The 26,967-nt window shown below is 33.3% G+C and overlaps 1 protein-coding gene across 3 annotated transcripts in view; it reads left to right on the forward strand.

The window, feature by feature from the left end:
* LOC132724912 (uncharacterized) overlaps window positions 1-25,758 on the forward strand; it is a 99,532-nt gene extending 73,774 nt beyond the window's left edge. For 2 of the 3 annotated variants that reach the window (XM_060709898.1, XM_060709897.1), the window contains exons 6-9: window positions 483-966; window positions 9,190-9,287; window positions 19,702-20,676; window positions 21,010-25,758. In XM_060709898.1, coding sequence (XP_060565881.1) covers window positions 483-966; window positions 9,190-9,287; window positions 19,702-20,676; window positions 21,010-22,622 — 3,170 coding nt within the window. In that variant the 3' untranslated portion in view covers window positions 22,623-25,758. The remainder of the gene's footprint in view (window positions 1-482; window positions 967-9,189; window positions 9,288-19,701; window positions 20,677-21,009) is intronic. The other variant, XR_009624978.1, reaches the window with a different exon arrangement.
* The last annotated feature ends 1,209 nt before the right edge of the window (window positions 25,759-26,967 follow it).

Below are 26,967 nucleotides of genomic sequence, written 5' to 3' on the forward strand. Positions count from 1 at the left end.
AAACTTATAATTACATATTTTTATGGGTGTCTTGATAACAAAAGATTTGTGGTTCGATTTGTGTATCGTAAGTGATGAATCGTGGACTGGATCGGATCGTCACTTATCCGACGATCCACACCCCTACTCTATTGGTTCATTTACTTACCTTGGTGCTTGTTTCTGCCGTTGAGTTTTAAAATTCTTAAGTTACTATTGGATAATTTCTGTGGGGTTTTTTCACCTGCCTCACAGTGTTACTCCATAATCAGGAAGTTAAAGATTGAAGTTCTACATTATGTTTTTGTGTTAAAACATTTTGAGTAGAGGTAAGGTGATACAATGATATTGAATGTTACCTAATAGACAGAAATTATCTTAATTGATAACTGTCCAAATTAAAGGAGCTAACTTGAATAAAATTATCTTTTAATCTTCTGTGATGATAAAACTTTTTGAGAGTAAATTAATGTAGTAAACAATAATGGAAACTTATTTTGCAGAAGCCCACATGTCAACATTTAACCAAGAAGCTGATGCTCAAGTGCATAATCAAAACGTTTTAGAGAAGGAGAATGCCGCAGGAGACGACATGAATGCTGAACAAAATGAAGAAGTGAATGCACTCAAAAATTTTGCACAGAAGTTAAACTTGCGATCTGTACTGACTGCAGACCTAAATGATGATTTATTCATGCAATCCTCTGACATCAGTCCAAACTGCAACGATTACATGTCGTCCCCTTTGATTGAATCTTTTATCAATGGGCAATATCAGAATACAAGTACACCAAAACTGAACGCAAAAAATTTTGAAAAGAAGAAAAGTTTAAAAGATTACCGTGTAAACTATGGCCAAGGTCCGAGGTATATCTGTAACAAGTGCGGTTATGGTACAGAGAATTACAAGACTATACACAACCATATGTACAGGCACGAATCTCAGCGATACCAATGTCCGTACTGTGGATATAGAAGGTCTCCAAAGTAGGTGCAATTATGTATGATTATATTCCCCCGACGAAAAGGCCGCAGGGATATGGTAATAGTCTCTGTCTGTCAATCGTACATTAAGTCCCACATTTTGTCCAGTGCATAACTCAAAAAGTATTAGAGATATCAACTTGAAACTTCATAGGTAGATGGATCCTATTAAGGAAGAGTGCAACACAAAAGAATTATAACTCTACTCTTCAAAGGTTTTTGGGCTAACGATTTATTGCTAAACCATGTCTTGGCCTATTTGCAGCATTTTGCAGTTTTGCATTTTGTTGTAACCTAATGGAAAACTATGCTCATTTATGGAAGCATACACATTTGAAAATAGTTCTTAAATATGCCTACTTTAAAAAACAACTAGGCATCAAGTCTCCCATTTTGCTACTTTACTGATCAGAGTAAGTTATCACTGCTGGGAGTTTGCTTGCTTAGTGGACATAATTTTGATAGTGTGGCTAACAAATTAGTAATATTATTTTACTTTTTATTCTAAGGCTCAATCTTTCCAAGATATTTACTTTTCATATCAATTGTAAACTAAATTGATAATGTGTTGCTATAATTATGTCTCCAAAATAATGTGTTTGCTTTTGCTGTCTGTCTGCACGTCTGTCTGCACTACTGAATAGGGTTAGAGGGCCATCTAAATGTAAACAAACAAAAGAGAACAAAAGAGTTCATTTCGTAACACCAGAGGAAGGAGCCAATGGCCCTTTATTAAACAAAAGAAAATAACTATAGAAATGGCCCTTTATCCCAATTTGGTCGCATGTTCGTCCCTCTGGTTGTCCATCAGCATTAAGCTTGTTGGGCTTTCACAGGTCTTGTGGGATTTCAACCAATGTTCAAAGGTGTGATCATTTCCATTATAAACTAGTTGTGCATATCGACAGCTTGTTCTGCTTCGCTACACAAAATGACTGCCGGAGCTAAAAAATAGAAAAATCTTGTCCGCTTTCACATGTTAAACTGCTGGTGGGATTTTAACCAAACTTTACAGGAATGATCAGTACCATCCCTAGTTGTGCATATCAGCAACACATTCTGCTTGGCTAAACAAAATGGCTGCCAGAGCTAAAAATAGAACAAGAATAGTGATTAATGGCTTTCACAGTGCTGGTGGGATTTCAACCAAACTTCACATGTGTGTTCAGTATCATCCTTAGATGTGCAAATCACAGGCACGTTCCACCTTGCTGCACAAAATGGCTGCCAGAGCTAAAAATAAAAAAACTTGTCCAGCTTTCACATGTCAAACTGCTATTAGGATTTCAACCAAACTTTACAGGAGTGCATATCCTTAGCACATTCCGCTTCACTGCTCAAAATGGCCACCAGAGCTGAAAATAGAAAAATCTTGTCCAGCTTTCACAGGTCAACCTGCTGGAGGGATTTCAACCAAACTCAAAGTTTGAATATGGGTCATTTGTGGTCAAAAACTAGGTCACAGCAGCTAAAAATAGAAAAAATCTTGTCAACACTTTAGTGGCTGCAGTTTTGATCCAAACATCCTGGAAATTTATCAGGAAGGAAAAATGTTTTGATGATTCTAGGTCAAGATCAAATATAGGTCATCTCCGGTCAAAAACTAGGTAACAGGAGCTAAAAATAGAAAAATCTTGTTAACACTCTAGTTGTTGCTGTTTTGATCCAAATATTCTTGAAATTTGTCAGGAAAATTGTTTTGATGATTTCTAGAATGATCAAGTTTGAATATGAGTCGTCTCCGGTCAAAAACTAGGTCACAGGAGTTAAAAATAGAAAAATCTCTTTAACACTCTAGTGGCAACTGTTTTGATCCAAATATCCTGGAAATTGGTCTGAAAGTTTGTTTTGATGATTTCTAGGTCAAGTTCGTATATGGGTTGCTTTGGGTCAAAAACTGAGTCACAAATATGGAGAAACCTTGTTAATACTCTAATGGTAACATTTTTGACTCAATTGTCATCAAACTTAGTCAGGATGCTTGTCTACTTAATTGCTAGGAGGAGTTCGAACATGGGTCATCTCTGATGAAAAACTAGGTCACAGGAGCTAAAAATAGAAAAAAAATGTGAACTCTCTAGTGGCTATGTTGTTGTCCAAATATCCTGGAAATTGTTCTGCAAGTTTGTTTTGATGATTTCTAGGTAAAGTTTGAATATGGGTCACCTGGTCACACACAATACTAGTATGGAAAAACACTCTAGAGGTCACATTTTTAGCTAGAGTATACAAAGTATATGTAGAGCTGTCCTACTTGACCCGTCCTCGGCAGCCAGATTTCAGATTAAAGTTTTGGTGTAGTAAAATATTTTTTAACTATACCTTTTTCATTTCTTAAGTTATCAACTTCATACTTCAAATATATGTTACTTATCATCAACCACATCTTAGGTGACAAGGTTCATAACTCTAGCATTAATATTTTCAGATTTATCTCCCCTTGAACAAAGAATTTTCCTTAAAAAATATTATTAGTCCCCTACCGGTTTAACCGGAGGGGACTTTAGGTTTACCCTCCGTCCGTCTGTCTGTCTGTCCGTCTGTCTGTCTGTCTGTCTGTCTGTCTGTCTGTCAGTCTGTCAGTCCGTCAGTCCACAAAACTGGATCCCGCGATAACGCAAAAAGTACTGAAAATATTTTTATGAAACTTGATATATGGATAGATGGCAGTATGGAGATTATGCACGTCTTTTTTTTTCTTCCTATGTTGAAAATTCTGGTTGCTATGGCAACAAATAGTCTGAAAATATGGCAAATTTAACACATAAACTGGATCCAGTGATAACTCAAAAAGTACTGAAAATATTTTTATGAAACTTGAAAATATTGGTAGATGGCAGTCTGGAGATTATGCACATCTTTTTTCTTTTCTTCCTATGTTGAAAATTCTGGTTGCTATGGCAACAAATAGCCTGAATTTCAAGATTTCTGATTTAAATTTTTCAGCTTTTTCACTATATGTTCTTTATTTTCTTAAGGTGTTTACTTCAAACTTTAAATATAAGTTTCTGGTCATCAACCACATCATATGTGACAAGGCTTATAACTCTAGCACAAAAAATATCAGTATTACCTCCTTGAACTTAGATTTTTTTAGGGGAAAAAATGTTGTCTTTTTTAAATAACTTCTTTATTTCCTAATGTATCTACTTCAAACTTCATATATATGTTTCTTATTATCACTCGACATTTTTGAGAAGGTTAAATACTGTAGCAAGACTATTTCCAGAATTATGTCCCCCTTGAACTTAGATTTTTTTTCGAGAAACTGGTATTTTCACTCCAACTTCTTCATTCCTTATAGGATTTACTTTAAAATCCCACATCGTAATAATATGACAAGGTTGTATAAACATAATTTCCTTACTAAGCATGGAAACTTAACACATTACTGTGATATAGACAAACTTATTTTATTATGTTTTGTGGTTGATATTTTCAAATACAGACTTCATCCTCAAATTCATTATAAATGGCAATAAACAGGAGTGTATGACAATTAAAGAACTTTTTGAGGGACCGGTAGGGGACTACTGTATTGCCCGCAATACTATCAAATGCTTGTTTTTTTACTGTTACTTCTTTATATCTTAAGGGATCATCTTCATACTTCAAATATATAAAGCTGTGTTTATATTTTTTTCACTATTTTCTGTCCTTAACTGAGTGAATGTGTAAATTTTTTTTGAAATATTGTTACTGACAAGAATCTGAGCCCCGCCCCCCTGTCTCCATGTAACTATGCTATTTGGACCACACTTGTAGACTTTTGAAATTTGATAACAGCTGACTTGGATTTTTACAAAGTGACTTACTTTTGATTTTTGATATCAGCTGACTTAGATAGTTTGATAAAGTGACCTACTTTCTTGTCCTTTGATGTGGAGCTTCAATATTTGACGTTTTGACGTGTTATAAAGTCTGCAGATTCCGTCGATACTGTTAGAGCCATCGTCCTACCGGGCTCAAGCACCAACCTTTCCTTAGGGCTCTGCAGATGTTATAACACGTCAAAACGTGTGTTTACCCTATATTTAGATAGCAATTCAATTATCAACTGGATTCTAAACAAACAAAGAAAGAGGGAAATCAAAACAGACAAAATCATCCTTATAAAATACTGGAAATATTTTTATGAATTTTGATATATGGGTAGATGGCAGTCTGGAGATTATGCACATCTTTTTCTTTTCTTCCTATGTTGAAAATTCTGGTTGCTATGGCAACAAATAGACTGAAAATATGGCAAATTTAACACATAAACTGGATCTAGTGATAATGTAAAAAGTACTGAAAATTTTTATGAAACTTGAAATATTAGTAGATGGCAGTATGGAGATTATGGATGTCTTTTTTTTTTTGTTCCTTTGTTGAAAAAATTGGTTGCCATGGCAAAGGCTTAAAACATGGCAAATATAACAATATTTGTGATTAGTCAAAAAGAGCTGAAAAATTTTATGAAACTTAAAATATGGATAGATAGCAGTATGGAAATTATACACATCATTTTAATCTTGACTATAGGGAGTATATTGAGAGCTGTCATACTTAACAAACGTCTTTAACCTCTTCAAGATTTCTGATTCTAGTTTTTGTGTCGCCTTTAAAAAGGGCGACATATAGGGGTTACTTTTGTCGCCGGTGTCGTTGTCGGCATCCCCTTAATAAGCTTGTCCAGAGCATAAGTCAGTCATTATAAGTCGGATTGACTTCAAACTTGGTATGCATACTTCTTATAATGACCCGAAGTGCAGTGCACAAGAACCGGTACTCTGTACTTCTTAATTTTTGATTTATTGCCCTTTGTTAGTTTTCATACTTTATTTTTGTCCGGGCCATTTCTCCTAATGTATAAAAGCTATGGACTTGAAACTTCATAGGATGATAGATCTCATTAAAAAGAAGTGCAGTGCACAAGAACTGGTACTCTGCATTTCTTATTTTTTGAGTTATTGCCCTTTGTTCATTTTTTTATACTTTCCTGTGTCCAAAACCTTCTCAGGGATCATCACTCGGTTCAACCGGTTCTTGTTTTTTTAAATACTATATTTCTACACATTGATTGAAAAAACAGTGCATCTTACGACGTTATAATCTACATAAATTACCGTAATTTTCTAAATAATGTAAAGTTAAGATAAAACTTGTCTGAACAGCCAATAAGCAAATCCTCAAATGATTTTTTTACACACCTTTCATGCCTCGACACTAACTTTTTTAGCAGGTGGTACGCCTGACCACTAGATTTGAAAGTTAAGTGGTCCTTCCAGAAGTCAGGTGGTCAATTATCATTATTATATCATTTTACTGCAGATGTAGAAAAAAATGTTTAAACTTGATGACAAAGATGTATTATTAACCATTAAAGAAAACAGATATTTTTAGATTATATATTTTTCATCTAATCAGAAAAGGGAGAGCAAGTGACAGTAGGTATTCTATGGTAGAGTTATTTGTTTGTTTGTAACGTAAAAAGTACTGAAAATATTATTAAGAAACTTTAAATATGGGTAGATGGCAGTCTTGAGGTTATGCACATTTTTTTTTTTACTTCCTATGTTGAAAATTCTGGTTGCTATGGCAACAAATAGCCTAAATTTCAAGATTTCCGATTTAAATTTTTCAGCTTTTTCACTATAAGTTCTTTATTTCTTAAGGTGTTTACTTCAAACTTTAAATATAAGTTTCTGGTCATTAACAACATCATATGTGACAAGGTTTACAACTCTAGCACAAAAATTATCAGTATTACCTCCCTTGAACTTAGAATTTTTATGAAAAATAAAAGTTGTCTTTTTTAAATAACTTCTTTATTTCCTAATGTATCTACTTCAAACTTCATATATATGTTTCTTATTATCACTCAACAATTTTGAGAAGGTTAAATACTGTAGCAAGACTATTTCCAGAATTATGTCCCCCTTGAACTTAGATTTTTTTGAGAAATTGGTATTTTTTACTCCAACTTCTTCATTCCTTATAGGATTTACTTTAAAATCCCACATCGTAATAATATGACAAGGTTGTATAAACATAATTTCCTTACTAGGCAGGGAAACTTAACACATTACTGTGATATAGACAAACTTTGAACTCAAAATATTTAAGTTCATTCATGTCAGTCATTCATTCAATGGTATAATTGAATGGCCAATGGCCCATCAGAATGTTGCTGGGGTTCTAACCGGTAGGCCGACTTATGGATTGCTTGCAATACTATGATAATTGCTTGTTAAAAAAATAACAATGTTATATATAACTATAGTTTAGTTTATTTTTCTCACAGATATTTTTACCTCCCTGTTGCTTGTTGGTTGATATTCATTTTTGACATTGAGTATTTTTAACCATTTAAAGTTATTTTTACTCTAGAAGAAATAGATCTCTTATCGTTATACAGTTAAAATAAAGATAGATAGCAAAGAACTACTAGATGTATTTTTTCCAGTTCCTTTCGTTTGCTGCCATTATTCAAGTATCTGAAATTAAAGTTTATCTGATATCATATAATTACCATGATCGGATACTCACGGTTGATTAACAATTGTAACATAACATAAATGTTAATGGTTCTGCTGTGGGTATCCGACGATGCATAATGTACTAGCACCATTTGAATGAATTTTATACCTAAATTAACATCACAAATTCTCAACTCTTTCAACTTTCATAAACAAAATTTTAGCGACTTCAAATGAAAGTTATTGATGACTTAAGAACTTCTTTAACTAATCAGAGATTAATGAACCATGTACATCAGACACATGATTTTAAACAAAATTATATAACATTTTTTTGACCAAATCGCCATTCTCCCAAATGAGTCTTGCATCAACCAGAAAATTTATGTGGTCCGATGGACCAGTGGGTTTTAAAATTAGGTAGTCCTTGCCAAAATCAAGTGGTCTCGGACCAACGGACCACTGCTAATGTTGGGGCCTGCCTATAGTACAGTCATGTAAATGTATCATACTTTTCACGTGCACATCCCCGCCAAAATCAAACACTGTAGGCGACAATCATAACCCAGCTCAACCATGTACGCGGTAAGTTGCCTGGCAACGTGTGTAAATACATATGTCTGTTTGATATTAGTATCAACAAAATCAATAATACTATCAAATGATATTTATTTCAAATTTTCAAAAGTATGCACTTTTGTTCATTTATTTAGACATTGTTGTACATAAATGCATTTGCTAGTTTTGTACTTTATATTACTAGAAACTGAAATCTAGAATTACAAATTTCTAGTTCTGTCTCAATTATAAGAATGAATCTTCAATTATGTTGGTTTTTAGGATATATTATGCATGTAAAACGAAATCATACAATATTGAGGCCAGAAATAAATTCTTGTATAGAATGGTACTAAAACATATTGCGTTACAACTATTTAGAGTATATAATGCATTAAGATTTAAGTTTACAGGAATTTCAGGCTTTGTCTTGTTTCTGTCACATATCTGTGTTGTTAAAATGTTTCAGTTGCTTATCGTGCTTTACAAAACAGCGTTGAATCCGAAACAATTTGTCCTTATAGCAGATAAACCTAAACAAAAGGATATTCATTTATTTCGAGGAAATCTATAGAATATTGAAAGAAAAATTAAATCGAAGAAATGAAAATTTTGCCTGTGTCTCCCTTTAATGATCTAAGACAGCTAAATAAATATTCTTACTTTTGTGGTGTTCCTCTCTTTTCTACTATTTTCCTACTTTTTGGCAAAAAATGTTCCTACTTTCTGGTGTGAGACAACTTGACAGCCTGTAATGGTCATTGACAAACAGCTCATATTGGAAATGAATTATACAAAATTTTAATCTGCTTAAAATATATTAAAGAATGCCCCACTTTTTAGCTCACCAGAGCACATAGTGCTTAAGGTGAGCTATTGTGATCCTAATTTGTCCAGCCTCCATCATCCATCAGTGTGACTTGAACTCTTTTTGACAGTTTACCGTTCTGATTTAATATGTGATTAATAGAATATTATATTAGTGTAGATTCAATACTTAAGCTATTGAACTCATTGAATAAAACAATATTATGCTTGCCAGAGGCTCAAATAATATGATTTTATTCAACTCATTCAATAAATTTAGTATAAAACCTACACTCATTCAATATCCTCTATATATGTATGCTTGATATGATAAAAAAGGCTGAAAATGATAAATTCAAGTATTTTTATTGCTAACACTTTAAATATCCTTTAATTTCAGATCATTTGTTGAGAATCATATAAGAGAAGTACACAAAGGTCATCCTGTTATAGTAACAGAGTTAACAATAGATCAAGAAATGACAGATGCTCCTATAGGTACTGTAACTTAACTGTTTTACAGATCAATGTTTGTACACCGTTTATTTAAAACTATGTAAAATCATATTTTAAGATTTCGATTCCCAAGACAATTTTATGGTATACCAAGGTAGTTAAAGAAAGTTATTATGCCCCCCTTCGAAGAAGAGCTGGGGGTCTATTGTTTTGCTAATGTTGGTCTGTCCGTCGGTAGACCACATGGTTTCTGCTGATTATCTTGAAAACTATTTATTACAAAGTCTTCATATTTCACATAGTGATTGGTCATAACTAGTAGATGACCTGTAATGATTTTGGGATCACTAGGTTAAAGGTCAAGGTCACAGGGGCCTTAAATGTCAAAATGGTTTCTGCTGATTACTTTGAAAAGTATTCATCACAAAGTTGTCCTATTTCACATAGTGATTGGTCATAACTAGTAGATGACCCCTATTGATTTTGGGGTTGCTAGCTCAAGGTCACAGGGGCCTTAAATCTCAGAAGGGTTTCCCCTGATTATCTTGAAAAGTATTCATCACAAAGTCTTCATATTTCACATATTGATTTGTCATAACTAGTTGATGACCCCTATTGATTTTGGGTTCACTAGGTCAAAGGTCAAGGTCACAGGGCCATAAATGTCAGAAGGGTGTCCGCTGATTATCTTGAAAAGTATTCATCACAAAGTCTATATATTTCACATATTGATTGATCATAACTAGTAGATGACCCCTATTGATTTTGGGGTCAATAGGTCAAAGGTCAAGGTCACAGGGGCCTCAAATGTCAGAATGGTTTCCGCTCATTATCTTGGTTACAGTTCATCTGAAAGTCTTCATTTATCACATATTGATTGGTCATAACTAGAAGATGACCCCTAATGATTTTGGGGTCACTAGGTGTCAAGGTCACAGGGGCCTTGAATGGTCATATGATTTCTGCTTATTATCTTGGTTACTATTTATCTAAAAGTTTTCATATTTCATATATTGTTTGGTCATAACTAGTAGATGACCCCGATTGATTTTGAGGTCAAAGGTCAAGGTCACAGGGTCTTTGAATGATAGTATGATATCAGATCATTATCTGGAAAGATAATCATCACAAAATCTTCATATTTCACAGAGTTATTGGTCATAATCAACAGATGATCCGTATTGCTTTTGGGGTCACTAGATCAAAGGTCAAGGTCACAGGGGCCTTAAATGTCACAATGGTTTCCGCTTATTATCTTGAAAACTATTTATCACAAAGTCTTCATATTTCACATACTGATTGGTCATTATAAACTAGTAAGTTACCCCTATTGATTTTGGGGTCCCTAGGTCAAAGGTCAAGCTCAATTTATCTAAGTCTTCATATTTCTAATATTGATTGGTCATAACTATTAGATGACCCCTATTGATTTATGGTCACTAGTTCAAAAGTCTAGGTCACAGGGGCCTTTAATGTCTCATTATCTTTAAATTCATAATTTATCTCTAAGTCTCAAAGTATTTTTCTTTTTTCCATAATTGAACACTTGTATCCATTTATGGCAAGTTTCTATAACAAAATTATCAAAAATGTGAGTCAATGGCTAGAAAGGGGGGCATATGTGTCGTTCGACATTGCACTGACTACCATATAACTCGTTAATTCTGCGGGTGCAATTTTTTGCGTTTTGGGACATAAAATGGGTATATTAATTTTTGCGAATTTAATTTCTGAGTTTTTCATTAAAAACGTTTATAAATTTAATTTCTACTTAGCATGTATACAGCCTTCAAACTTGCTCAACTTATTACACAATAAACTACATGTAAAATCCAGATTGGTGTGTATATTGATTAATTTAACAGGTAAATTGAGGTGACAAACGGGGTAAATTACATATAAAACTATGAAATATTTGCGAATTTAATTTTTGCGGTCGGAAGGGACTCGCAAAATATGGCAGAAATTAGCTATCCGCAGAAATAACCAGTTATACAGTATATGTTAAATGTAAGGTCAACTTGTACATTTCATGGTACATAGAAATTTAAAAAACAAAATAATAATTCCAATAACTTTTATGTTCCCAACCTTGATAATGTCAGTGGGGCATATTTTGTAACCCCTGTCTGTCCATTTGTGCATAAGTATGTGTGTTTGAAAACTTTGTATGGTGCATAACTGTTGTGCATTAAGAGTTTTTGAAAAATTTTGACAGAAATGCTGAACATTAACAGACCATGTGTCATGCAAAAGACATAGAACCCTAGCTCTAAGGTCAAAGTCACACATAGTGGTCGGCAGTTAAATATTGTCTGGCACATAACTCCCTCATGCTTCAAGGTATTTTTAAATGATTTGGCACAAATGTTAAGCATGATGAGATGGTAATATTATGTGCAAAATTTAGACCCTAGCCCTCCTGTTAAAGTCACACTTAGAGGTCACAGGTCAGCAATTAGAAAATATTGTGCGACCATAACTCTGTCATGCATCTAGGGACTATCAACTCAAAATGGCTCATTTATGACTTTAAATGACCTTGAAGATTAAATTATTGAATTGTAACTGATTTTTGCAATAACTGTAAATTTATAATTAATAAATGGATTGTCTTCATACTTCATACAAAACAGCATTTTGGACAAGACTTTCTAGGAGGTTGAACTTACTTTGACATTGAGCTTTAAATGATCTTGATTGTCAAGGTCAAATTATTGAATTTTGGTTAAATTGTCATAATTTTATTATTTATGTACATATTTGATTTGTACTTTGACAAAACAAGACTTCCTATCAAACAAACATATTAAATAATTCAGATGTGACCTTGACCTTTAATTGACCTTGATTATTGAGGTAAAATTAATAAAATTATCTTATTTCACCTATAGCAATGAGATTTGGACCATGCCCTGTGTGCACAGTTTTAGATGTAATATCAGCTGACCTAGATTGAAGTGACATATTTTTATACCCCTGGCCATATAGTAATTGAACCTTATTCTTTTGACAGATGTCTCTTGTATTTGGTAGAAACATAAAATTGGGGTCTTTTTCTTCGGATGGAGGTAGGGGTCAGTGGGTCAAGGTCACCAGTGCTAAAGGTCACCAGTGCTAAAAATAATTTTTTTTTACACTTTTGCCCATATAGCCTTTATTTATTGAAAAATGTTTTACATATCTGGTAGGAAGATAACTTGCAGGGTATTCTTCCTTTGGATGGATTTAGGAGTCAGTTGGGTCAAGGTCACCAGTGCTAAAAATAGATTTTTACACTTTTGTCCATATAGCCTTTATTTATTGACAGATGTCTTTCAATATTTGATACGAAGATATCTTGCATAGTTTTTGGATTGAGTAAGGGGTCAAGTGGGTCAGAGTCAATAAAGGGTGCCAAAAATAGCTTTTTATACATAAGCTTATACAGCCTTTATTTATAGACTGAAGTTTTTCATATTTGAAAGGAACATAAACACAAAATTTAGCTTTAATATCAGCTGACCTAGATTTAAGAAGTAACCTTCTTTCTTGACCTTTGATATACATCTATGAAATTTGAAACATGTGCACAGTTTCAGATGTAAAATTGAACATGGAACATTATTAAAAATATTGCTACTCGGATAAAACAACAAATCGACTTGACCTACCTTTTTAAAGATTTGTTTAAAACTTTTTTATGTGTTTGCTTTTAGAAAAAGTAAAAAGGTCGAGCATTGCTTCTCCCCCGGCTGTGGCTCTTGTTTATATTATTTGGTGTTAAAAAGAAGCTTAAAACTGTTCATACTGAAGCATATAATCAATCAGCAATTCTCTTAATCTCAACTTTTTTGAAGAAAAATAAAGCTGTCACAAAATGACAAAGTGAGATTTTGTAATCGTAATTTGTCCGTCCGTAAACTTTTACTGTAAACGACATCTCCTCATAAACTGCTAATCCAATGCCATCCAAACTTCACAGAATATTCCTTTGGTAGTCACCTTTAAAAATTGTTTAAAGAATTTAATTCCAATGCAGAACTCAGAAAAAAAACTTAAAAATCTTCTTTTTTAAAACCCAAAGAGCTAGAGCTTAGATATTTCGCATGAAACATCAAAGTCAAAATTGGCCCGCCCAAGGGGGTCATTGATTTTCCCTATATTTACACATCTTTTGAAACTGTTGTTTTCCCTTAGCAGTAGAAACCAGTAATGTTTTGCACATACACTATTAAATTTTCAGATAAAGGTTTAAATGTTATATCTGCTTTTGTTTATAGTTTACAATTATACTTGTTCATTGTCATTGAGAGTTTTCATATTCAGATTAGCAATTTCAGGGCCATCATAGCCCTTTTGTTTCTATGATTGGTTATAAATTTGTTATTTATTAATCATGGTTTGTCTTTAATAATGACACAACAATCTGTTGTGTAAGACCTTTATGAAGACACAATTTAATATAACTTCCACTTCCAGGTTTTGCTTGCTTTTTCTTTAATTGGCTATAAATTTTTAACCAGGTTTTCCGAAGGAAAAAACTGGTTATTAGATTGAGGTATGTCGGCGGGCGGGCAGGCGGGCGTAAACAATTTCTTCTGTGCGCAACTCCTCCTACATTTCTCAACGGATTTTGACTAAACTTTCACAGAATCTTTGTCATCAAGTGTCCTGGTGCATATTGTCGGGGTTTTATGATTGGATAATATTTTACCTAATTATGGCCCTTTGTTTGTTTTTTTCTGATACAGAATAAATATAGAAGATACAACAGATGATGAATTAAATATAAACAAGTTCACACACGAAAGAAAGGACCGTAAAAGTTGTCATAAAGGCGGGGGAATTGTAATATATATTGCTGACAAGGTGCCATATCGGCGCCGTTACGATATAGAAACGGACGAATTAGAATCTGTTTGGTTGGAAATTATTTACCCAAATTGCAAACCTTTTCTTTTAAATTTTATATATCGCCCACCAAATGTTCACCAATCTTGGATTGACGATTATGAAAAACAACTAAGTATAATAGATATATCAAATATAGAATATCATATTCTAGGAGATGTCAATATAAACTTTTATCCAATGAATAAAAAGAAAAAGTATGACAATACAAAATGGGGGTGATTTGATAACGAAATATGGTTTGAAAACAACTTATCACAGATCCTACTAGGATAAACAAAACATACCCAAAAAATTATAGATCATGTTTATACAAACAGTAGCAGATATATTATTGAATCGTTTGTTTCTGATACCTCATTAAGTGATCATTATCCGATATGTATTTCAAGATCAACGAAAGCATGTACCCGATTGATAAATGAACCTAATTCGATTAAATATAGATGTTTTAAAAACTTCAATGAAATTGATTTTCAGGTAGACCTTGCTTTATCCGATCTTGAATTAGTCGAGCACATAATTAATCCGAATGAATCTCTTAGCTTATTTTACTCCATTTTAAATACAATATTGAAAAAGCATGCACCAAAAAAAAGAAAAACGTATCAAACGTGAACACCGGCCGGAATGGTTTACTGATGAGATAAAAATATCTAATACATGAACGCGATTACTATCTTAAAGTAGGGAAACATGAACAATACAAAATGCTCAGAAATAAAATATCATCAATGATTAAAAAAAGTAAAAGAGATTTTTTTAACAATGCTATTAAAAATAACAAAGACCCGGCATTTTTATGGAAAAATTTAAAGGACGTTTCAAATCTAAATAAAAAAGGTTGTATTACAATGCCAGACAGACTAGTGACAGGTAATAAAGAAATTTACAGAAATGTAAATATTATAAATGAATTAAACAAGTATTTTGTCAATATCTCGAATGTCATACATAAAACAAAGTTTTCAAATACAAATTTTTCAAACTTGAAAGAAACTTTAGACCAAAAGCTAATATATCATGAATTTAATATTGAATTAATTACACCGTTTGAAGTAAAACTTATTATTGAAAAACTGAATATTAAAAAATCTACAGGATTAGATGGAATTGGACCAAACATCATTAAATATTGTGGAGATTATATTACACCAATAATTGCATCAATTATCAATAATAGTATTAAATATAATATTTTCCCAGATGATTTAAAAAGAGCTAGAGTTATACCTATTTTTAAATCGGGGGATAAGAATGAAGCAAATAACTATCGACCGATATCAATTTTGTCAACTATATCCAAAATATTTGAGCGCCATATTGCCAAACAAATACACTCATTCTTTGAAAAAACGAACATAATTCATAATAAACAATCAGGATTTCGTAAAAAATCATTCATGTAATACTGCACTCATTAGTTTAATAGATACTTGGTTAAAAGATGTTGACAGTGGAAAAATTATCGGGACTGTATTCTTAGACTTAAAGAAAGCCTTTGATTTGGTTGACCATGAAATACTTTTGCATAAACTTAAACTTTATCATTTTTCTGAAAATGCCGTTAAGTTTTTTAAGTCATATCTTTCTAACAGAATACAACTGGTTAAGATAGGTAATCTTCAATCTCAGACAATGAAAATAATTTCCGGTGTTCCACAAGGCTCAATATTAGGACCTTTATTATTTCTAATATACATAAATGACATAGCTTTCATTGGTAATGATATAAAAATTGATTTATACGCAGACGATTCTACCCTTTATGAGTCCGGAGAAAATATATCAAAAGTAGAAATAAAACTTCAAGATCATTTAAATAACATTGACAAATGGTGCAAAATAAATAATATGGCCTTAAATCCAGATAAATCAAAATGTATGGTAATAGGAACAAGACAAAAAGTAAATATTATGAAAAAATTGTATCTTAAGATAAATGAAATAGCTCTTGAAAATGTAACTGATCACAAAGTCTTGGGTATCTGTATAGATAACAACTTAAAATGGCACTTGCAAATTGACAATGTTTGTAAAAAACTTAACGGAAAAATTGCCTTATTGAAAAAGATATCATATTTTTTGCACTTTGATATGAAATTATTGTTTTACAATGCATATATATTGCCCATTATGGACTATTGTTGTATTATATGGGGTAAAGGAAACACAAACTACATAAATAATGTTTGTAAATTACAAAAACGAATTGCTAAAATCATTTTACAGCAACCACAAAGATCTCCGTCAATAAATCTATTCGAAACTCTTAACTGGTTACCGTTCCTTGACAGATGTAAATACCACACGGCGGTGCTTGTTTTTAAAACTTTAAATAACATGGCACCGACTTATATGACAGAACTGATGACTTTATCCGACAACAAAATATATAACTTAAGATCTAGGTCACGAAAAGATATTGTATTATGGACAAGACCTAAAACAAACTATATTAAAGACACATTTTCTTATTATGGCATGAACATTTGGAACAATATACCTTTAAATATTCGTAATGTTAATAACCTTAAATGTTTTAAAGAAAAATACAAAGCATATCTTGATGTTCATATGAATGAATGAGTGAATGAATGAATTAATTAATTAATAAATGAACGAACGAACGAATGAACGAACGAATGATGCAATATACGTATATGTTAAAACAAATTGTTGAGTGTCTGTCGAAAGTATATGAGTTGTAATATTCAAAATATTACATATTATACATTCAATTTTCTACCTATGCATGTCCTGTTGTTGTTGTTGTTGTTTTCTATTTCAGAAGGCCACATTGGAAATAAGATATATATGATTGTTATTGTATGTTCTTAATGTGTAACCTTCTTTAAATAAAGATATTATTATTATTATTATTATTATTATATAGTGAACAAATTCTTCTGTGCTGAACTCCTCCTAAATATTTCAACGGATTTTGTTCAAACTTTCACAGAAGCTAAGTTGTCGTCAAGTGCCCTGGCGCATATTTTCGGGGTTTTGTGATTGTTGAGAATTTTTACCTAATTATGGCCCTTTGTTTTTTTAGCTCACCTGAGCATATGCTCAGGGTGAGCTATTAGGATCACTCTTTGTCCGTCGTCCGTCGTACGTCGTCCGTTGTCCGTTCACACTTTTAAAACGACATCTCCTCTGAAACCATAAGGCAGATCATAATGAAACTTCACAGGGATGTTCCTTGTGTGAAGCCTTAACAAAGTTGTTCAAAGAATTCCATTCCATGCAGAACTCTGGTTGCCATGGCAACCAAAAGAAAAAACTTTAAATATCTTCTTCTAAAAAACCCAAAGAGCTAGAGCTTAGATATTTGGCATGAAACATCTTCTAGTGAGTGTCTACCAAGTTTGTTCAAATAAATGCCATAGGGTCAAAATTGGCCCCGCCCCAGGGGGTCATTGATTTTCCCTATATGCATATAGTAAAAACTTAAAAAATCTTTTAAAGAACCCAAAGAGCTAGAGCTAAGATATTTAGCATGAAACATCTTCTAAAAGGTGTCTACCAAGTTTGTTCAAATAAAAGCCCTGGGGTCAAAATTGGCCCCGCCCCAGGGGATCATTGATTTTCCTTATATGCATATAGTAAAAACTTAAAAAATCTTCTTTTAAAGAACCCAAAGAGCTAGAGCTAAGATATTTAGCATGAAACATTTTCTAATAGGTGTCTACCAAGTTTGTTCAAATAAAAGCCCTGGGGTCAAAATTGGCCCCACCCCAGGGGGTCATTGATTTTTTCCTATATGCATATAGTAAAAACCTAAAAAATCTTCTTTTAAAGAACCCAAAGAGCTAGAGCTAAGATATTTAGCATGAAACATGTTCTAATGGATGTCTACCAAGTTTGTTCAAATAAGAGCCCTGGGGTCAAAATTGGCCCTGCCCGGGGGTCATTGATTTTCCTTATATGTGTATAGCAAAAACTTAAAAAATATTTTTTTAAAAAAATAAACAAATAGCTAGAGTTTAGATACTAAGCATGAAACATCTTCTAGTGAGTGTCTACCAAGTTTGTTCAAATAAAAGCCCTGGGGCCAAAACTTGCCCTGCCCCAGGTGTGTCATTGTTTTTAACTATATGTGTAAAGAAAAAACTTGAAAAAATCTTCTTTTAAAAAACCCAACGAGCTAGACCTTAGATGTTTAGCATGAAACATCTTCTAATGGGTGTCTACCAAGTTTGTTCAAATAAAAGCCCTGGGGTTTAAACTGGCCCAGCTCCGGGGGCTTATATACAGGTGAGCGACTTCAGGGCCATCATGGCCCTCTTGTTTAGTGAACACTTCTTCTGTTCGCAATTCCTCCAACATTATTCATGATTTACATTGCTCATAGTTACATTGTTTGTTGCTTGTATTTGTATTTCAACTACAACATATTTATCTACAATGGTGATAATTAAAAACCTGGTTTCATGGCATTGCCATGTTTCATGTTTATTTATGAATAGATTGCCTTCAAACTTGGACACAATAAATCTTAGAAAAGGCCTTTATGAAGGCTCAATTAATTATAATCTTCACTTATCAATGACTTTGACCTTGAAGATCAAATTATTGAGTTTTGCTTGCTTTTTCTATGATTGGCTATAAGTTTGTTATTTAATAATGGATTGTCTTCAAACTTGAATACAACAATCTTAAGGACAATACTTTCATGAAAACCCAATTTTTTTATAAGATTCACTCCTCATTGACATTGACCTTAAAGGACACATTGAATTTTGCATGATTTTTGCTATAATGGGTTATAACTTTTTATTAAAAAAATGGAATGTCTTCATACTTGAGCACATCTACCTTAAGGGCAATGTCTTAAAACAGATCAAACCCAATTGGACATTGACATGTAAATGACCTTGACCTTGAAGGTCAAATTATTGTAATTTCAGTTCTTTTGCTGTAATAGGCTATAGCTTTGCTAATGTTAAATGGATTGTTTTCATACTTGGGCAGATAAATCTATGGGACAAGACATAAAAGAATACTTAATTATTGATCTTAACATTGACCTTAATTTGACCTCACACTTAAGGGCAATTTAGTGAATTTGGCAACAATTGGCCATATCTTTGTTATTTATTTATGGATTTGGTTAATTCTTCGACAAAAGAACACTTAATAAAACAAAACTGACAGTGATGATTAATTCAAATGTGGCCTTGACTTTTGATTGACCTTGACCGTCAAGGTCATATATGAAATTGGAATTATATTTTGCTCAAGACATAATGTTTCTAGGAGTATTACTGCAATATTCTTTCTTCAATGTTTTTGACCTTAGAAGTAAGAAAAAGTTGTGCATGGTACCCGCTTAGCAAGTTGCTCTTAATAAATTTTGTGCAATTTAAGATATTGCATTGCATGTTAAGTATTAACTATCATTGCTCACATTCTGAATATTTTACTCTTATAATAATGTAAATTGATATGATTTTGACCAACTACATGCTATAAATACATGTACATGATGTATTTATTTTTAAACATGTATGAAACACATGCATTATTTTTATCATAATTGTGTTAAACATAATTTCAGGATCTCCTCGCCAGTGCGTCACTCTTAAGCGTAAAGATCCACATCAAGATGCAACACCATCCTCTCAGGTTAAAAAAGATGAGGAAAGTTCTACAACTAAAATACCTGCAAAGTGGCCGGCACCAAAACCTGTGTCTCACCTCAATGTTACCAAACCACATTTTCAAGTATCCCCAGTACTGAATGTAATAACAGATAACTCCACTATTACAAACATTCCACAGTTGTCACCTTCTATTGTGCAGCTCACTCAAACAAATATACTGCACAAAGATGTGAAGGACAATGTTCCAGAATTAGTCCCAGCAATGGTAACAAATCCTTTGTTATCTATGTCAGTGTCTAGCAACGCTTTGCGTTTTGTTGAAAGAAATCGCACAACATTTAAAACAATGTACAAGTGTGTTTTTGATCCTGAGACATGCAACCACATTTCAAAAGACAAATCTAAAATGAAGCAGCATCTGTTTATGCATGTGGAATATAAGCCCTGGACATGTGACTTTTGCGACATGACTGCAAGCCAATCATCCCACATTAAGAATCACGTGAGAACTGAACATCCGGGTGTTGCAGACACGTCATTTAAATATAAACGGCATAATTATTTGGAAAAACATATAGAGGGCTTCTTAAATAAAGGTCTTTTTACTGTGCCAGTTAATGAGTATCGAGCTATAATGGATATGAAAGGTAATACAAAATCTTCAAAGCAACCAATATTTGAGCGGGATGAAGAAGGGAATTTACTCTGTCCTTACTGTAGTTATAGAACAAAGAGTGGAGGCATGACAGATCACATAAAAATGAAACATATGCAGCCTCGTTTCAAATGTCACTGGTGTGATTACAGAGCCTTCTATCGGTCAGAGGTCAGGAAACATCACCGGAAGGAGAAGAGCCATGCGGATCATGAATTTAAAACACAAGAACTAGATCTTGCTCAGGCTATGGAAGGTTACAAAGAAAGAAATGGTAAGAAATATTCTAGGACTTATTTGGTTCCATTATGTCATTTATATTTACCTGCTTAGAATGTAACAATGCCCTGAGTAAAATATTTATATGCTCAGTCAGTCCTTTATAAAAAGTTGTGACAGTCAAAATTTATTATTCATTCAGAAATGTAGAGATAATCAAAATACGTAAAAAAATAATTATAGTGTAGGATTAAGTCTTGATTTAATGCAAAAATGTATTGTTACCATTATTGTCCATTCAATTTACAGCTTTATTATGCAGACCAATTAAGATTATATAGGTTACTATTAATGCATCCAATTATAATTTTACTTCTTATGTTAATAGAAACTGCTTTTGGGACAGATGTTGCAAGTTCATGCACTTCCAATTACAATCCAAGTCAATTCCTGGATGATGAAGAAGATGATGATGACAACCATGATGATGATGATGATGATGATGATGATGATGATGATGATTTAGGCAGTGAGTGTTGGTCTAGTGAAGGTTCGTCAATAGGTGATTATCAACAAGGTTACGTAGAATACACAACTGAGCAGCTTTCAAACTTATGTGCCAGCAAACAGCTAAAAGTTGATATACATACGGAATGTGATACTGCGACAAAAAATGATTGTGGACCTAGCCAGGTTCGCCTTGAAAGCATTAATACGGAAGTAGGCCCAGGCGTGTCAATGGAAATTGTACAAATGACTACACCTGAAAGTAATGAAGCAATTAAATCAAATCCTGCCAAGGATTCAAAGTTTAAGTGTGGCTATTGCCCCTTTTCAGCTGATTTAAGGGTTAAAGTTAAAATGCATTGTTCGAAGAAACATTCTGAAAAGGTTATAAATATTATTGAACCAGCTCCAAAACCCGAAACAGCTTTAAGACAAGATAATATTGATTTGGGTGTAGATGACTGGAAAGGTACAAAGTTTGAACAAGATTTAAGAATGGCAGGTGTTTCCAAACTTAACCTTGCATCTCTATTTCCTCACAGTAAACGATTTCATAAATCAAATTCTAGTAGTCACAGTGTTGTTAAGTTAGACGAGGACAAAACAGAATTCAAAAAACCTTTAGAACCTATTGCTAAAGTTAAGACTCTTGACAGAAAGATTGAGAACGCTTTATCAAAAGAGGGTGCAACCATTATCACAGATAAAACAATTGACAATCTCAGTAATGTAAGAGACAATCAGGAAATAAGCAAAAAGTCAGGAGAAAATCTAAAGCGCGACACAAATAGTGCAAAATCTAACATTCTTATAAGTGATGTGAGGTCAATAAAACAGGAAAATACACCAACATCAAAAACTGAAGACACAAAGGATGAAATCGTTCAGAATTTAAAAACAAATTTTAAAGTAAAAGATAAAGTGCAGACAGCATTCCCTAATCACACTACTGTCATTCTTGAGGATGAGACCAATGATGAAAATACCAACAGAAATGACACTGAGAGTGTTTCTATTAACACAGAGGCTTTGGAAGATGTGTGTGAAGAAAAGCGTGGAAACAGGTGTGCACAGAACATTTACATTAGGGATAGTTGCTCAGTTGACATTGAAGAAAACAATGAGAATAAAGCAGATATTGTTTCAGACTCAGTGGAAGGTGGTAATAATGAAAATATAACAAAACTGGATTCTTGTGAAATAGACAGTGATGTTAAAATGCCTGAAAATACTGGACCAAACATTGATGAGACATTACCATATGAAAAAGATGATATTCATTTTACGAATGGACACAAGTTTTCTATTGATGGAACAATAAAGGAAAGTTACGATATAGAAAATAATGATCAAATAATGAAAGAAATCATATGCAAATCGTGTGACAAAACAAATAACACTGAAATCTTGATCAAATTGGATGGTACATCTGATGTTGAATTAGATTCTTCAGTTAAGGAGGGTATTGATGTTTTAAAAAGTGCACTTACCTGACAGTCACAACACCACATGTGCTATAAAAGACATTTACAAGAAAATAAAGACATTAGCACAACACATGTGCTTTAATAGATATTAACTAAGAAAAATAAAGTTAGGTCAACACATGTTCTTTAATAATCAAATAAATACACATGTACCATAAAAGGTATTTACAAAAAAGCATAGAGTTAGGATATATATTTGCTTTGAAAGAATTTTTTGAATACACAAAGTTACGTTTAAATTTTAATAAGTTATATTATAAAGCACATTTATTATGGGAACATCTATGTAAGACATTTACAAGGAGACACAAAGATATGTGTCATTGATTTTCATTATAGGTCCTCTACCAAAGTTGTTCAAATTTTGCCACTAGTGTCATAATTGGCTCGGCCCTGTGGTCTAAGGTTTTTCTTATATGTACATAGTAAAAATCTTCGGCATGAAACATTGTGTAGTGAAATTCTACCAAGATTGTTCAAACTATAGCCCTAGGGGTGGAAATTGGCCCCTCCTCAGCAACCACTGGTTTTCATTATGTATATATTGTAAAAACCAATGACTGGGAAGAAACCAAACTTTACAGGAATTATCCTTGGATGGTCCCTTTACAAAGTTGTTCAAATGGTTCCAGTCTGTTGCATAAGTAGGTCATGAGGGCCAGAAAAGGAGTTTCAATAATGCAAATTTAAAAATCTTCTTGTCTGAAGGTACAAGGCTTGCTTGGAGCTTTAATATTTGGTATATAATATCATCCATAGGTCCTCTACTAAAGTTGTTAAAATTTTGCCCCTAGTGTCGAAATTGCCCCCGCCCCGGGGATCATAGGTCTTTCCTTATTGTGTTGCATTAAAAAAAGCAGACATGTAGGGGTTACTTTTGTAGCGGCCATTAGCCTTGCCCGAAGCATAACTCAGTCACTATTAGTCGCGCAACATTTGGGTCGCTACCTTGAAGGTCAAGATCACAGCATGACCTTGAAGCAAAATTGGGTCTGGCAAATAACTTCGTTATTTGAAGTCGGTTTTTACAACTATTTCACAGAAATGATCACCATATTAAGACGATGTGTCACGTGCAACATTTTGGTCGCTACCTTGAAGGTCAAGGTCACAGCATGACCTTGAAGCAAAATCGCCTCCTGCCCGTAACTTCGTTATTTGAAGTCGGATTTTACAACTATTTCACAGAAATGATCACCATATTGAAACGACATGTCGTGCGCAACATTTTGCTCGCTACCTTGAAGGTCAAGGTCACAGCATGACCTTGCAGCAAAATCGCGTCCGGCCCATAACTTTGTTATTTGAAGTCGGATTTTACAACTATTTCACAGAAATGATCACCATTTTGAGACGATGTGTCGCGCGCAAGTAGGTAGATAGATCTCATTGAGTAAAAATGCAGTGGAAAGAACAGATACTCTGCCTTGCCTAAATTTGGAATTATCACACTTTGAACTTACTCTGAAACTACAAAAGATATACTTTTCTGTGTTCAAAAGGGAGAGCATCACCCGGTTCAACCGGCTCTTGTTCGAGTTATTGCCCTTTGTTAATTTTCATACTTTATTTTTGTTCGGGCCATTTCTCATAAACTATAAAAGCTATGGACTTGAAACTTTATAGGATGAAAGATCTTATTGAGAAGAAATGCAGTGCACAAAAGTGGTACTCTGCACTTTTTTTTTTTTTAGTTATTGCCTTTATTAATTTTCATATTTCATTTTTGTCCGGGCCATTTCTCATAAACTATAAAAGCTATGAACATGAAACTTTATAGAATGATAGATCTCATTGAGATGAAGTGCTGTGGCGAAAAACTGGTAGTTCATGATTTTAGAGTTATTGCCCTTTGTTAATTTCACCTAAACTGGGAAAGCTATGGACTTGAAACTTCATAGGATGATAGATCTCATTGAGAAGAAGTGCAGTGCACAAGAAACCGTACTCTGTACTTCATGATTTTAGAGTTATTGCCCTTTGTTAATTATAATACTTTATTTTTGTCTGGGCCAATTCTCCTACACAATAAAAGCTATTGACTTGAAACTTCATAGGATGATAGATCTCATTGAGAAGAAGTACAGTGCACAAGAACTTGTTCTCTGCACTTCATGATTTTTGAGTTATTGCCCTTTGTTAATTTTCTTACTTAATAGGCTTGTCCAGAGCATAACTTGGTCACTATAAGTTTGATTGACTCCAAATTTGGTATGTAAGCTTTTTTCATTGACCTGAAGTGCAGTGGTTATGAATCCATCACAGAGTCCTCCATTTGATCTGTCAGTGTAAAACTTTTCCATGTTATTTTTATATTTGATAATATAACAGCTTTTTTTAATCATGATGTAACATTGTTACAATCAGTTTAACTGTCACTAAAGTTCAAGGTACATGTACATTGTAAGAGCGGTGTTTATAAATAATCTATATTTAAGAAGAAATGCCTAAGTGACAGCTATACTTTTCACAAGGCGACACATCCAACTCGCAGAGTTATAGTATGTATATAGTAAAAACTTTAAAAAAAGTTTCTTCTCTGAATGGACAAAGGCTAGAGGTTAGATATTTGGCATGAAACATTGTGTACTGCACTTATACCAAGATTGTTCATTTTATAGACTTGGGGTCAAAATTATCCCCGCCTCGTGGGGACTTTGATTTTCATTATGTACAAACCATAAAAAGCTTCTTGTCTGAAGGGAAACAACTTATAATGGAATTTCTTTTATACATGTTATGCAATGTCTCTATAAAAAGATTTAGTAGCTGGAAGTAAGTCTAATGGTCATGACCTCTGGCAAGAGAAATGTTTGCTTTTCAGGGATGTTTATGAAATGACCAGAGGTCATGAACTCTAGCAAGAGAGATGTGAGCTTTGCAGGGATATTTAATGAAACAATCTGAGCACATTATATAATGATGGTTTTAAATAGTAAATGTTTTTTATGTTTTAAGAAATTGGTAATGCTTATTTCAGTATTTAAGAAAATGTAACTGTACCTGCATTTCAAAGTTTAATACAGCTGTGACAAGCTGAAATATGACCTTGACCCCTAAATTCACTAGACACTACTGCATTATTGCAAAGTTCAATTGTATAGAAAAAAGTATTTAATGTAATGCGGTTGCATAGCATTGTTCACAAAATGCCATCTACTAAGATTTCCCCCCCCCCCCCCCCCCCCCCCCCCCCCCCCCCCCCCCCCCCCCCCCCCCCCCCCCCGAATAACCTTTTTTGTTAAGATTAATTTCTTATATAACCCTCTCAATTACCGTATCTCCCATTTTAAACAAAATTTTGAATTATTTTCTCAAAAAATGTCGTAGATATTCATTTCAAACTTGTTGAATTTATAAAAATTTCTGCCAAACAATTTATGAGAATAAATATTTTTTTTGGCTTTCATCATACTATCAAGTACTGAGAAAAATGGAGTGTGCTGCTCCTTGGTTTGAAAAAGAATATGAGGGATATGGCTGATTTTGATATCTATTCTAGTCTTTTTACAAAGTTTTCCAATAACATCTTTATTTGGTTACTTTGATTATTGTTTTTGTTGAAATAAGGTTTTGGTAAGTATTCTAGTCATCTAGTTAATTGTTATCCCTCGCCGAAAGGCAGCGGGGGATATAGAAATAGTCTCCGTCCGTCCTACCTTCCGTCTGTCCGTCCTTCCGTCCGATATTTTTGTCTGGAGCATATCTCAAAAAGTATTTGGGGTATCAACTTGAAACTTCATAGGTGGATAGATCATATTGAGAAGGAGTGCAGTGCACAAGAATGATAACTCTACCCTGCATAATTTTTCAGTTATTGCCCTTTGTTAGTTTTGAAACTTAATTTTTGTCCAGAGCATAACTCAAAAAGCTTATAAGATATCAACATGAAACTTCATAGTAGATAGATCTCGCAGTGCACAAGAATGATAACTCTACCCTTCATAATTTTTGAGTTATTGCCCTTTGTTATTTTTCATACTTAATTTTTCATGTGAGTGGAGCATAACTCAAAAAGTCTTTGAGATGTCAACATGAAACTTCATAGGTGGATAGATCTTATTGAGGAAGTATGCTGTGCACAAGAATGATAACTCTTTCCATTATAATTTTTGAGTTATTGCCCTTTGTTATTTTTCATACTTTTTGTCCGGAGCATATGTCAAAAAATATTTGAGGTATCAGCTTGAAACTTCATAGGTGGATAGATCATATTGAGGAGGATTGCAGTGCACAAGAATGATAACTGTTTCCTGCATAATTTTTCAGTGATTGCCCTTTGTTATTTTTCAAATTTAATTTTTGTCCAGAGCATAACTCAAAAAGCTTATGAGATATCAACAAGAAACTTC

Source organism: Ruditapes philippinarum, unplaced genomic scaffold (assembly GCF_026571515.1).
Source record: "Ruditapes philippinarum isolate M1 unplaced genomic scaffold, ASM2657151v2 ctg15_1_1_1_1, whole genome shotgun sequence".
In the NCBI taxonomy this organism is placed as follows: Eukaryota; Metazoa; Mollusca; class Bivalvia; order Venerida; family Veneridae; genus Ruditapes; species Ruditapes philippinarum.